This window comes from Quercus lobata, chromosome 8 (genome assembly GCF_001633185.2).
Source record: "Quercus lobata isolate SW786 chromosome 8, ValleyOak3.0 Primary Assembly, whole genome shotgun sequence".
Classification (NCBI taxonomy): domain Eukaryota; kingdom Viridiplantae; phylum Streptophyta; class Magnoliopsida; order Fagales; family Fagaceae; genus Quercus; species Quercus lobata.
Genome location: NC_044911.1, coordinates 12,509,790 through 12,525,616, shown reverse-complemented (window position 1 = coordinate 12,525,616; position 15,827 = coordinate 12,509,790). Strand labels below are relative to the sequence as shown.

The 15,827-nt window shown below is 35.6% G+C and overlaps 1 protein-coding gene across 1 annotated transcript; it reads left to right on the top strand.

Annotated features, from left to right (window-relative positions):
• The first annotated feature begins 7,017 nt into the window (after positions 1-7,017).
• Positions 7,018-9,701, top strand: LOC115956404 (epoxide hydrolase 3-like). Its single transcript, XM_031074797.1, has 4 exons — positions 7,018-7,644; positions 7,921-8,010; positions 9,340-9,407; positions 9,551-9,701. Exons 1-4 carry the CDS (start codon positions 7,018-7,020, stop codon positions 9,699-9,701), a joined length of 936 nt encoding a protein of 311 aa, XP_030930657.1.
• The last annotated feature ends 6,126 nt before the right edge of the window (positions 9,702-15,827 follow it).

The following is a 15,827-nucleotide window of genomic DNA, read 5'->3' as shown; positions in this document are numbered from 1 at the left end:
AAGGTATGTACTTTCATAAGTATGGTACTGCTAGGACTAGACCTCCTTAACTCCTCTTAGTACTCCTGCAGCAAATTGTACTATTGTGTATAAGTCCCCATCAACATATTCTCGAGCCTTATCCCTAGCCCTACTGGCTTTTTCTACACTTATGTTTATGGTATATTTCTCATGAACAACGTCTTGAATGTCTCCCAGCTTCATGTTAGGCTGACTTTTTACCTTTTTCATCAACTTCTTCCCAATGTACAATGAAATACACCTAGGATTCTTATAACTTCTAAAGCATGTGTGTTCTAAAGTCAATGTTCTTAGTTGGTAGCTCCTCTCCCATGGCACTTTTGTTATAAAGGCTACAAACTTGCAATTTTCCTGGCAAACAGCTCTTACCCTCAATAGATTATTTTTAACAAATCTGATCTCTCATCCACTATGAACTGCATATTCAGTTATAGCTTCCTTGAATTGCTTAGGTGTAGTAAACAACATATTTTTCTCAAAAGATAGATGTTCAGCCTTAGCCACTGGCTTAAACACAAGGAAGTTCCTCATTTTCTCATTTTTCTGTCCACTTCTATTTCTCACATGTGTACTTTTATCACCATTAGAATTATCATTACTATCATACATAATCTCATCATCAGATGATGATTCAACAAGACTGTGCAATTCCTTACTTTCATAATCAAAGTTCATTACATTGGCACTCATTTGGCCTGGTTCAACAACATCATCATCATCCTTACCATCCTAACTGTCACTATTGTCTTCAAGAAAGCCCCTTAAACCAAGGTTCACCTTTACTTCATCTTCTAGGCCACTTCCCCCACTATCACTGCTATCACTTACATGATAGATCTCAAGTGGGTGCTCAATGATAGGTTCTTCACCTACTCTCCTTAAACCCACTTAAGAAGCATCTATCTCAATGAGATCATCCTCATTAACCTTCTCAATAACAGGTCCTTCACCTACTCTCCTAGAATACACCTGCTCAGCATCTACTTCGATTGGCTTATCCTCACTGTTAAAAATATCATTATTAGCATACATATCATCACTATCATAAAAGCTGTAAAATTCACTTCCATCACTACCATCACTATCATCACCATCATAATAACCTATAAGGTCTTGCTCCACTGCTAATGGCTGCACATCCTCACCAATATCCTCTCATTCATCAACTAGTATAAGGTCATTTACTGGGTGCTCTACATACACATGAATCTTTTCATGACCCCTCATTAAATTTTCCATGAACATGGCATCATGATCATTAACAACCAAATGAAAATTTGCAATTTCTTGGTTCATACCAGTCATTTTATACTACAGCCTATTAACAGATGTGTACCCAAAGTCCCTACATATACCCTCTATCTCAACCTTAGACCACTTATGAGGGTCACAATTATCAATTACATCTATTGTACCTCTCACATATTTTTTAGGATTCTCAATAAAATAGCTACCATGATGCATAGATATATTGAATATCTCATCCAGGATGCATGCAACATACCCCAAAACCCAATTAAATAATGCTAGTTACAGAACAAAACAACACTTACTTAACAAAACAATACTCATTTAACAACACATCACTTAATAAAATAATCTATTCTGCATGCAACATACCACCAAACTCATTTAAATAATGCTACTTAACCCAAAACAACACATTTTTATTAAAACAAGACTCGTTCAACAACACAACACTTCTTTAAGTAACAACACAACACTTACTTCAATAGTTCCGTCATACTAAAACAGACACATGCATAGTTATCAACACTAGAATTACATAAAACAACACTCATACAATAATGTTAGGCTTAACTCTCTTCAACAGGGGCACATAGGACATGGACCACATTGGAAACCACAAACAAACACATACAGATAGGGACCAACAAACAGTCAAAAGTCTAAACATACAAAAACATTGTGGTCCCTATTACCACATCCAATCAACAAGCATATTGTAAAGCTATATATAAGGACATAGACACAGAGAGAGAGAGAGAGAGAGTTAATACCTTTTCACAAAGATAGAGGTCTCCCAGCTTTTATTTTCTTTATAATTATAAGAAAAGTGGATATTTGGCTTTAGGAACGGAGAAAAGTTTGGGTATTTGGCTTCAAATGGCAGAGATAGGTTTTGGGAAATGGTTGATGATGGTGGCTTCAAGAGAGACTGGCTAATGATTTCAGATCATCTACATCTTTGAGAGAGAGAGGTTGATGGTGTTTTGAGAGTTAATTCTAGGGTTTCAATATCTAATTTGGGGATTTTTAGAATCTACGCGCTAGAGGTGGTTGGTGAAGCACTCACATGATGGTCACATGACAAGGTTTGGTGCGGGAAACCCACGTGTAGAGCTTGGGTATGCCACATAGTAATAACTTAATGTTATTTTATTTCTTTGCCAGCCACGTATACAATTTCCGTCAGTTGGCTGATGACAAGGACTAAAATATCATATGTTAATTGTTTTAGGGATTAAAAGTGGTGAAATTAAATGTAGGGACTAAAATAGAAAAAATGTCCAAAATATAGGGATTAAAAGTGTATTTACACCTAAGAAAACATGCACACAAATCTCTCTCCCCGTTTATTCTTCTCCACCATTTCCCCAAATTCCAAATTTTGTTTCTATTCTCGATTTCACCCTACTACTCAAGAATTTTCAAGTTCTCACAAGCGCTCCGAATCAATCAAGAAGCAATTTGTTGATCAAAATAAAAATAACATATAATGGAGTGATGTAGCTTGTTGCAGCCAAGATGGTGCCCCTTTAACTTACCTAATTGGAGAGCCTAATCTAAGCTTCAACCATTTCCCTTCTCTAATCTTTCTTTTCTTTTTCTTTGATAGTTTTTAGACCCCTTAAAACCACAATCAGATTAACCTAGCACAATCAGATTAACCTAGGTAATTAGCCAAGTGATTACTTAGTCAAATTAACAAATCTAGGTTAACACAAATATATCATATTAATGTATAGCAGCGGAAAATAAAAAACATAACGATATGATAACCTAGGAAAACCAAACCGGTAAAAAACCTGGGGAGGATTTAACCTAGCTATCCTCAAGGTAAAAAGCAAATCCACTAGAAAGAATCGAAGTTTTACAATAGCGACTTAGACCACTAACATCCTATTGCTACCCACTAGTAGAAACTTACTGACACGACCACGTGCAAGCTCTGAGACCACGGACTCCTTCTTTCTTTGGCCTTTGCAAAACATAAACACCCACGTTTGTGACTTTGAGATCCCACTCAAAGGTTTAGCAACACAAACTCCCTTGTTTGTGAATCCAAGACCACCCTTGAAGGTTTAGATCATCAGCATCTTTGATGACTAGAGAAGGCAGCAACTTCTACAATATTGGATCTTGAGATGAATAACATTGGTAGAAGATATGAGAGAGCTTTTTAGGAACAAAACCCTAAATACAAAAGAGGCACTCTCTTCTCTCTTTAAAAGGCCTTATAAAAACGTGCTTAGGGTTCCTTTATATATTGGGAGAAGTAGATCTGAAACCCTAATCCTTAATAGGCTTGAACTGCTGTTTGGGCTTAATTAAAATTCTGCAGATACGACTTTCGATCGATCGAGCCTGTCTTTCGATCGATCGAACTAGGCAGATTATGAAATCTTCTTCCTACAGCTTGTATGTTCTTGAATCTTGACTTGAATCACCTTGAGCATTGTCTAATAATACCTATAAACTCTAAGATCTATATCTAGACAAGTTTGTGTTCACGATTTGCCAATTGTTCTAAACATTTAGAACCTAACAATCTTCCCCTTTGGCAATTCGTGACAAAACTTTTATACAAAATGAAATGCTCAAATAAAAGAACAACCCAATACAATAAAATGCCCAATTACATCACAAATCCCAATCTAAGACTTCCTAACCAAGAAGTTGCTTATAAGAGGTAGAAGGTATTGATCAGAATGTACCTATCTTTCCTGAAAACACTCAACAAACACATCACCGCATGTGTGGAAAGAAAGACATACAAACAATATGAAACACAAATATAAAAACAAAAGTAAACTAACTCTCCCCCTAAGTTAGATACATCAAAAAGTTTTTATATTCTCCCATTTTCAAAAACAATTTCAACTCTTCCTAAACAAAACAAACATGATTCCCACATATTCTCACATTTCATCTAAATCTCCCCCTTTTTGTCACGTATTGACAAAGACAACGCATTGTTGCCCAAATTAAAAAAACATACACAACAAAAGGTAAGAGAAAATAGAGAATAAAGGAAACACAGGACAATTCAACTCTATAGAAAATAGAGACAACTCCCCCTAAAAAGAGCAACAACTCCCCTATAAACAACAAAGGTTAAAAACAAGCTTCTCCCCCTATAAAAATAGGAAAAATAAAACAAGTTTTGGGGAAAATTTAGGAGGTGGGGAAAAGAAAAACACACAAACCTAACTTAAAAAAAATTATGTTGAAGATACACATGAAGAAAAATATTCTCTCTTTCAATAAATGCAAACATGACACTATGTGATCCATAAACAATTGCATGAGGAGAGAAAATATTTGCACATTGATTATCCATCATATTTCTTAAGAAAAAAATTTCCTGTAGTTCACACATAAAAAATAGCATATACTAAAAAGTACATAGTTCAAAAATTAATTAATCAATTTGTAAATCATGTTGAGTACCCAAATTAGCAAAGTGTATGCATGTTATGTGTGAAAACAGTGAGAGATATGACTACAAAACTGCAAGATAGATACAAAAAATCAATGCAATGCATGTGAATCCTAAACATAAATGATGCATGAAAAGAGATTTGGTCAAAAACTTAGAAACTGAAAATTTTTCAGTTTCGATCGATCGAGCATTGATTGAATACCAATTGAGCTAAGCAGATTCTAACCAAAAATTGTTATCGCAATTTTGATCGGTTGAGAGACAGATTTGGTCAATCGAAAATTTGGAAAAATCAATTTTTTGAAAAACAGAGCATTTTAATGCAGAAACTCCTCAAAGCACAATATTTCATGAATGAAATGCATGAGTATGAGATTAAAAGTTTTTCAAAAACACTTGAATTCAACCTAGATCTTCTAAAAATAAGTTTTTCAATCAATTTGTCCTCAAATCTCAAACTTTAAACATATTTTGCATCAAAATCAAGGAACTTTAATCTTGGATGGCTACAACAAGATCACACACAATATAATGTACAGTGTTTAGCAAATACTAACTTGTGTAGTGTGTGCAACTAGTAAAAGCTTGAGATACATGTGAGGTGATATATGAATAGTAATCAAGTACAAATTCTACAAAATTCATCACATAGAATTTGAAAGAGACTATCACCTAAAAAGTTACATCATATAACTCCCACATTTCCTAGAAAACAAGCTTGCAATCATGTAAGTTTCTTGATTTGCTTCATATAATATTAACTAATATTATTTTAGTATTTATTTAAATTCTTGATAACATGTCACAATAAATAAAAAATAGGATTTCACAAACTTAATAGTTAAGTATGACTTTTTCAATGATTCTAATGATAAATTTTTTCAGGTTTAGTTACACTATCTCATTTTCTGCATATGAAGAACCTAACTACTAACTAGGTTTGCATCTCCCTTTCTCCCTTATTGTAAAGGGGAAAAGAAGTTTAATAAAATGGGCACATTAATTTCATTCACATGGATGGTGGAGAGATCAAGCAGTTTAAGCCTATTGAATAGTGCAATTATCAAATATATTAGAAAAGCGCGCATGCATGTAATGGAACTTTAATCTTGTTAATAGAATAACCAGATTCAGTAAAACTAAGTAGTTGGTTGATATTAATACAAAGATCAACAAAACCAGCTCAGATGGGCCCGTATCCAAGATTTACACAGTTTTTATGGTGGCGCCACATTCAGGTCAGGGTTGTCCATCCTCACCTTAAAAAAAAAAAAAAAAAATATATATATATATATATAATAATAATAATAATTTAAATTTTTTATTTATCTATCCTTAAAAAAAAACTAGAAACACTTTCAAACTCATCAGCATAGCATGTCATTACCTGCATCGAACGCCTAAAAAACAAATCCAACCATTGTAGAGGTCGCCCCTTTTTCTTCTTTGCTTTGTCTTAGACACTCTGCTAGTCTTGCCTCTTTCCAATGTGGTATACCTATATACACTCTTGATTGTGCTGTTTTTGGTAGTTGATTTTCATTATTTAATTATATATTTGTATTTTAATATTCTAAAACAGTAATTGTTATGTAATAATGAGGTAATTTGAGTTTCTAAAAAAAATTAAAGTCTCGTTTGATAATGTTATTCTAGTAACATCATTTGTATTTTTTAGAAATATGTATGGGTGAAAAAGTGTGTAAAAATATGTGTAATATTATTTAAAAACTAAAAACATGTGTTTAAACACATGTACTAAACATGCCCTAAATGATTTGTTTTATTTGAGGTTTACTTATTTGGATTAATAATTTTATGTTGTATAAGAAAATATAAATATATATTATTTTTAATTTTTTTAGAAATCTCGAAACACCGTGAAACGGTACGTTGAAATAGACCGATACCGAAATATTCCGTTCTACTAAACAAACCGAAACAAGGTCCAAAATGATATTTATAATATTGCTTTCAAACAAAAAGAAAAAGCTAAAAAAAAAAAATTTAAACTAAAATCTTAAAAAAAAAAAATTATAACAGCCCACTCAAGAACATCCTAAGAAACATTCCTGAGCCGCCACTATTTTTATATTTTCTTCCTAGTTCCATGAGTTAGAAGAAAAGTCAATTTCATAAATTACTTTTCAACGCTGATTAAAAAAAAGAAAAAAAAAAGAAAAAAGAAAAAGTAAGAGAAGGTCATGAATTACTGCCCTCTACATTCTCTCAGAAGTCACATCGATCTCTATATATGATGGGATTTCTTCATTCCTTTGTGAGCTTTTGAGAGAGAGAGAGAGAGAGAGATGGTGAACATTTTTGCAGTGTACAAGCCGCTGTTATGTTGGGTAATGAAGCTTGTCGGGATGAGGCCCCAAAGAGTGGAAATCGAGCCAGGAACCATAATGAATTTCTGGGTCCCTAATGAAACTCCAAAAAAATCCAAAAACAGCAATAATAACAAAGCTGTTGTATTCATTCATGGGTTTGCAGCTGATGGTATTATAACGTGGCAATCCCAAGTGTTAGCTCTAGCAAGAAAGTACAAAGTTTATGTGCCGGATTTAGTCTTCTTTGGTGGCTCAATCACTGACAGATCAGAGCGGTCACCGGAGTTCCAAGCTGAGTGTGTGGCAAAGGGTCTGAAGAACCTAGGTGTGGAGAGGTGTACCTTGGTGGGGTTGAGCTATGGTGGGATGGTTGGTTTCAAGATGGCTGAGATGTACCCTGACTTGGTTGAGTCTATGGTGCTCACTTGCTCTGTCATGGCCTTGACAAAGTCCATAAGTGATGCAGCCCTTGAGAGGATTGGGTTCAAGTCCTGGTCTGATTATTTGCTTCCAGATTCTGTCCAAGGTGTGAAAGTACTTTTTGACATTGCCACCTTCAAGTTGCCTCGGATCCCTAATTTTATTTACAAACATTATTTGGAGGTATGTAATATTATATAATATATGCTTCATCATGGTCACCCATATGGGCATGCATAGATAGTATTAAATCTGTGTTTCCCATATGGGCATACATAGCTTCTTTTACTTATACACCACAAACTGATATTATGGATCAAAATCCTTTAGAATTATCAGAGTTATTTTGTATGTACATCCTGTATATTCCAATTAATACGTATGAGATATGGCTATTCAGACATTAAATATGATTAATTTGTAGCTAATGGTCATGGACCGATCTCATTGACTATGCAGGTAATGTTTGACAACAGAAAGGAGAGAGAAGAATTACTCGAGGCTTTGGTCATTGATGATAATGACTTTACCATTCCTAGTCATCCTCAGGTTTGAATTTGAGAATTGAGAATTAAAATCGTATAAATTTGTGCAGAATAACGATGCTTGTCAAATATGTAGGAAATGGAATTTTATTGCGTTACGTTATACGTGCAGCAATTAGGTTCTATGTCAATCCACAATATTCTCTAGAAAATTTTGCACGACTTTCTGAGATGAGAGAAATGTTTTCCACTTTTCCTTCCTTTTTACACGTCTCTCTAGCGTCTTCAGCAACATACACATCACAGCTTACAATTACATTAAACACTTACTCTTATAGCAATTTATAAGCAAAATTAACAGGAGTGCTTGATGCATGCATTTGTTTCCCTAGAATGCTTTTTTTTATTGAATGATAAATACAAATTTTAAGTCATTCATTTGTTTGAGTTTTGCTTACTTTTCCTGCAAAGCGCAATGTTAGTTCCTGTCTTATTTCACACTCAAACTAACTAGCACACATGTTATTTTGTTGTTAAATTACTAATTATCTCATAAGCTTAAATTATTAAAATAAAGTAAATTTAATTATTTAACCACGTATTTATCACATATTTCTAATAGTTGACTGACTGAAATTAATGTTTTTTGCAACATATAAGTTCAGATCATCACATGTCTACAGTCTACTGTATGTTATGTGGGTTCCATAATGTCTGTTTTTCAAACAAGTTTGTGAGGCTATGGAACTAGTTAGATAAGATTTATGGCCTGTTTGGATGGAAGGGGAAGGAAGGAAGAAGAGTGAAGGGGAGTAGAGTAGAATTGGCTAAAATAGTCTATTAATGCAACTGGGACTCCACAAATCATGTCTCTCTAATCCATATCCAACACGTGTTAACTAGCCTCACATACATCTAAAGCTAAATGCGTAAACCTAGTTAATAATATGGATATTGGATTGATTAAAATTCAAATGTAAAATAGAGAAACTATTTCAACTTGGCATGATTATGAAATAACTAAGAGGATGACATGACATCTATTTGGGACAATCAAAATATTATATATTTGATATATCTTATTTTTGTCCCTAGTCCCCCACTCTTACACATTTCATGTCCATCAAGATGTTTTTGATCTTTGTAGAAGAAGTAAATTCCATAGTTTCGACGTAATATGAAAGAGACTGCAATGTCCATTCCATATATGACCCGTAATTCAATCCTTGACTATTCGGTCAGCCCCCACAGTTGCGCCACCAATTTTGTTTTTGTTTTTTGACATTTCTAGTTTCTTAAGTTTTGCACTTTTGACTTTGAGGACAGAAGAAAAATAAGAATGTACTATAAAATGGGAAATTTGTTTACCTGATAATGCATATTGTTGTTGCAGAGAGTACATCTCCTGTGGGGAGAGAATGACATCATTTTCAACATGGAAGTTGTTAACGACTTGAAGAGGTATGCTTCATTTATGCCATACGAATAGTCATTAATCAAAGCTTTTGAATACATTGAGATGGCACCGATTGAAAGAAAATTCAATAAAATGGGCCTTATGTTGTTTTATGTATAATCTAATTGGGCATTGGTTATGATCGAAGGCAATTGGGAGATCACAGAGCAACACTACAATATATAGAGAAAGCAGGTCACCTTGTTGAGGCTGAACGACCATGTGTCTACAACAAGCATCTCAAAGAAATTCTCACCACTTTATTGGAAGATGGAGACCAAACACAACGAAGCTTATAGCTAGTTAATCTGTCATTCTTTGTGGAATACTTTTATTGTTTGGAGCTCAATATATATACTTTATAGTAATTTTTTTTTCTATTGCGAATCAAAATATTTGAAAACATGTTGACTATGTCTTGGTAACTAAAATATATTTTTTATTTGCTTACTCTTTTTTATTTATTTATTTTTTTAAATTTCAATTATTATAACAAGTAAGAGAGAGGGTAATCAATTCCCCAAACAATGATAATGACTATAAGAACAAAAATGAGTTTTTTTTTTTTTTTTGGGGGGGGGGGGGGGGGGGAATGGGAGCAGAAATGAGTTGTTCATAAGTCAAACTTTATTTGACATATTGAAAATATTAAAAAAGATCTTCAAGATATCAAAAAAATATACATATATTATATTGTATGTATGTATGGAAGAATAATGGAGAGAGAAAGTCTAAAACGCTCTGAAGAAGAAGAGCATACACTAGCATGTAGCACTAAGAAATTCAAAGAGAATCACACATCAACAGAAGGTGAGGAGGTGAATCCATTCAGGAGTGCAAGAAGCTACAGAGATAAGCTGTTAGGTGAAATTCAAGGGGCTTTTGAACAAGCTTTTGGACTATCTAATGACATGGAGGAAGATGCTGAGTCTAATACAGATGAAGATAAGAATGTTGAGGGCAATATGGTGGTCTGTTTAACTAAGGAAGAGAAAACATGCATTAGAGCAGTGTGGAGGTAGGCACTTATCATTAAACCTTTTGGGAGAAAAATGGGGTTCAACTACCTATACCCCAAGATTCGGAGCGTGTGGAACACGGTCGGAAAAATGGAGTGCATTGATTTGGAATCAGACTATTATCTGGTCAAATTTGCTATAGAAGAGGATGTTGATAGGGTCCTCAAGGGAGGCTTATGGTTTATTAGGCAATAGTTCTTAATGATTAGACAATGGGAACCAGATTTTAGAGCATCGACAACTACTTTCTCATTAGTAGTGGTATGGGATAGGCTTCCTAAACTCCCAAATGAATACTATGATCCAGCAATTCTTCTGAAGAGATGAAAAACTAATGGAGCTAGGGGTTGTTTTGCTCGACTGTGTGTGCAAGTTAATCCAGAGAAGCCGTTGGCCAAAACAGTCACTATTGGTAAAACGACCCAAAGCATTTTGTATGAAGGGATTAGTTCCCTCTATTTTACTCGTGGCAGAATATGCCATAAGAAGGAGACATGCCTATATCTTATACGAGAGCCACAAAAGGAAACTCCAATAAGCCAAACTCCAACTCCGGAGGCCCCAGAGACCATTTCTGCCATTAATGGTAAACTAGAGGACAAACTTGATGAGTATGGAGATTGGATGGTGGTAACTAGGCGAAAGCCTACTAACAAGATGAAGGATAGGCAACCATCTCTGGTAACGAACCAATCGTTTGAGTTCCCTCAGGTACAGGCCAACGAGCCTATCACTAAAGTGGCTGAACAGAACAAGAAAGAAAGGAAACGAAAAGTCCCATTCACGCAATTTGCAGGATCATAGAGGGCGGCTGATAAGACAGCGGAGGCATTTCCTAGGAAAAAGAATGCTAGAAAGAGCTAAAAAAATGTGAGTTTTTGCGTGAAATTTAACCAACAGGTGAAGGACCTTGTTTAAAGCCGACTAGGAGAAGTGAGCCCTAAGAAATAGAGCCCTGTGTTTGCTTTTGGAATGGGCCCAGCCCACAATTTTGAAGCTGGCCCGAGCTCATCTCCCATTATCTTTTCCAACCCACCAAGCCCTACGCCCAAAGCTATATTAGAAAACCCTAGGAGAAGTGAAAGGTTATGAAAGGATAGTAGATATGGTAGCCAAGGACAGCTGGGCAATCTTCTACCAAGGCAAGGTAATTCCAATGGGGGAGGAAATAATCAATTGGATAAGGAGGGACCCAACAGAGATTTGGGGTTGGTTTGAGTTAGAGATGGTGCAAGCATGGCCTCTCACGGATTTGAGCAAAAGGCTGGTCTATCTCCGACTGAAAGACAAAGCCTGGATGCTCACTCCAAATCTGTGGTGGAGATTCCTTATTGACTGGCCAACAGTGCCAGTCCCACCTCTGATCAGCTCAAGATCATCAGCACCAAGATCAAGTGTGCACCCTTTAGAAACATTGCTTTCAGAAGCAGAGGTAGAGTGGACCCATCCAGTAATCATAGTGAGGAAGATTCTTCAAGACAGGCTTGTGGAATACATGATGATGGGCAATCTCCATTGAGTGAAGCTTCTCTAGTTCCCAGAGCCAAAAATTAGTGTAACAATTTGTGAGGGTGCTTTTTTCTTTAGCACACAGGCCCAAGGATCCTGAGCCAAATAGTTGTATTTTGGTGGACTGGGCTTGGTTCACCGCAGCTAAATGGGGGCTGATTACGAACCAAGTTGTGCGCAAGTCACATAAACCTCCTCAAGGCAAAAATGCGATTCCTCCTAAGCAATAAAATACCATTATAAGGGTTTTATTATTATAAAATGACCCTTTACTCTTACAAAATAAGTAAAATAGATGTTCATAATATTCACAATGAGAAATAGATTGAAATAAAATATTTAAGGCTTATCTTTTATCGTATAAACATTTTAAAGAATTCCTTCACTTGGTACTCCGGGCGTACTGTCGTGGGATCCCGGGACGTACTGTCGTGGGATCCCGGGGTGTATTAGGCCTGTAAGAACCCAGAATCTCTGGTTCTCTGCACTATACAATCTTTCTCCATGCTTGTTATACAATAGAGTTTTGTCCTTTCCTTTTACCTCTATAGGTCCTGCACAAGAACAACTATACAATGCACATATCTTCAAATAATTGTTAGTTTCTTAGATTAGGATATATATATATATATATATATATTAATACATATACATATATGTAAATGAATTTCATGAGAATGATTTAGCCATGAGGATCTTAGCCCCAATTCTCACAGACTTAGTGCTTTTGCACAAGGCTTGTGGGATTTGGAACTCAAGTCTGAGTGGCTTTGCTTGGGCAGGGACTCAGCTTTACAAGCAAGAATATATATGTATTGAGCAGCAAGAAGCAGTAAAGGAAGATAATATGATAAATAAATATGCAAAGTAATTGTTAGAAATCCTCAAATCAATATGAGATATTTCATTATTTTTCTTGATTATGGATTACAAATGTGCTCACTAAGACGTGATACAAGGTTCAAATAAGCTCAAAAATTACAGACTTCGATGGCTATCCAAGCCTCTAAGACTTGCAAAGTTTGAATCCTTTTGAATCCAAGTATGTGTTATAGTGGCTGTTTCTGGGATACCGGGAGACATTAGTGGCTGTTTCTAGGATACCGGGAGACATTCCTCTGTTTTTCTTAAATTTTACAGAGTTCTAATGACTCTGTTATGATATTCTTCCTATGGAAAAATCCCCCCCTTTCAACATGGGTTTTCTCTTCCTTTTATAGTGTGTTTTCTAGGGCTCTATGGTACTAGTGATTTCTCTCTTTTGCCCCTCAGAGCTCGTGCTGTGACAGTTGCCCAAGGGCTGGTCTCTTCCCTTTTTTCTCATAGTTTTCATCTTTTACTGCTGTTTCTCTAAAAGTCACTTGCTAACTTTCCATTCCGGGGCGTCCTTGGTAATTAGCCTTCAATCTCTCTTGTTTCAAGGTTTCTCATTTTTCAGACTTAGCTGTCGGTGTTATTTCCTTGCTGTCATTATTCCCAAATAGTTGGAATCTTTTATTGCTGGGTTGAAAGTTCCCCTCCAGTTGCTTCTACTTATGATTTTCATGTGGTACAGCTCCTTTGTTCATGAATGTTTGCTTTATACTTTCTGATTCTTTGCTGCACCACTGGGTACTTGAGAAGGACATCTTTGTTTTTCATTTCTTGTATTTCGTGGTACCTTTCTTGAGTTGTCTCAATCCCACAGTAGCTGTGCTACATTACCTGAGGATCCCGGGCCTCTGGCAACCTCTGGGTATCCCGGCCCAGTTCTTTCACTGGATTTTGCTGGACTTTTTATTGACATTTTTGCTAGAAATTTGAACATAAATAGGGCCTTAATGTTGATTCTTCTTGCTGCTTGAATTGGGCCTTCTTTACTTTTCATGGAATGGGCTTTCTTGTGAAATTTTAGCCTTCAACATTAGCCCCTCGAGCTCGTGGGTTACCTGTAGCTCACGCGCGAGAAAATAAATTATTTTTGGACACTTTTCTGGTTTGTAGAATCAATGTGTAGATCAAATAATTCTTGAGGGAAACTCCAAAGGAATTGCTACACTTCCTTCATGGGATGAACTAACATGTTGCAAAAGATTAAAATTCACCTTCATATTAGTATTAGGCTGTAGATTGGTATTCAATAAATCAACTTTGTCAAACTAACAATAATATATGCAGATATATATGTATAACCAAATTATATTGGTATCGCATTTGATGCTAAGATTATTTTTTTAGCACTAACGTTTTTTTTGCTAGCAATTCTAGGATATGCCTTTTTGAAAGTAGCATACAAAAATCGTGATGAATGCATATTAAATCTTAATATAAGATAGCATAGCTTTGTCAACAAGATTTTGTTTGTTTTACAAAATAGGTTGAATGAGGGGAGCCCCCATGAACTTTGCCAAGGATATTCTATGCATTGTAGTACATGCTTGCTATGGCTAAGGTGAATAACACCAAGATGTTTGCCCCATAAGATTTTTAGTCCATGAATAGTGACTTACCAATGGGACCATGATATCATAAATCATTGAATCATAAAAACATATTGATTTAGAGTCTAATCAAGGTTAGCTATTCTTCTCAAAATGTATTAGAAGATAGAAACTTCCCTGAGGACATGACTTAGAAGGCTTAGGAACATTTCCACGGCTTGCTTTAGCTAAAGACCTTGCTCCTCTGGTGGATGCTCTTGATCTTTGCCTCATTCTTTTTCCAAATTGTGAGAGATTGTATAGTATTTCAGATTGCAGCAAAATTATTCACATACCATGCCACCAATTATATTGTTGTTTGAATTGCTATATACCATATAGTTCATAAGCCAAAGAAAATAACAGTGGCTGAACTTATGTATAGTAAAGTTTGCACTAGACTTCTTAATTTTCATCAAGTGAAAGATATATCTAAGGAAAATTTTTAATCTTGTCTTAGCCCCCCAATGTATGCACTAGAAAAGCCAATTGCAAAATAAGATATAGCAATAAAAATTATTTCATGTATATGAAACCATGTGAGGATTTCAACCACACAAGAATTCCAAATTTGATTTTTGATAATTGGTCAAGTAAGAAGACCAAAATTTTTAGAATTTTCGTTTTAATCTATATGAATAAAATATTAGTGCATGGGTGATACCTCTTGCACAACATTTTGCAGTGTTTTGATATATTCAAACATGGTATTAATGAGTGGGCTTACCGAAAGGGTACCTTTCTTTTGTTGAGTCGAAATACCTCCAAGCCTTTGGTGAGTTTACACCTTGTTGGAGGAGGAAAATGTCACTAGCTGGTTTGCAATGTCATTGACTAATCTCTTCGTATAGAGACTTGCAAAGTATCCATGCTTGTGCAGCTTCAAGTGATGTACTCTTAGAATTTTTTTTTTTTTTTAAGTTACACCTTCCTTGCTTCTTTAGGCTCCCTTGAACCAATTCCTTTCAAGGAGGTCAATCTTGTGCACTTTACACACCCACTTTTGGGTTTTCATACCCACTCAAGGCTCTTTCTCTTTGTACCCCTCGTTGGGCTTTGCTTACAATTTGCATCCTTTGCTAGGACATGCTACGGCTTGTACCTATTGCTAGTACGTACTACAGTTTGTACTCAGCGCTACAAGTTGTAGCCATGACTGGGATATGCTTACAATCTGCACTTTTACCTATTACTGGTATGTGTTACAGCTTGTACCCATAAACTTTTGCTTTTGACCATTTTCTTGGTCGTACTTGGAAATTTTTGCTCTTGGCCAATTTCTGGGCCATGTATTTAGAAACGTTGTTCTAGGCCAAGTCTTGGGCTAGGTACATGGAAAATTTACCTTTTTCCAAGTCCTAGGCCATGCCACTTGGAAAATTTGTATTTTGCTCAAGTCCTGGGCTAGGTACATGGAAAATTTGCCTTGTCCCAAGTC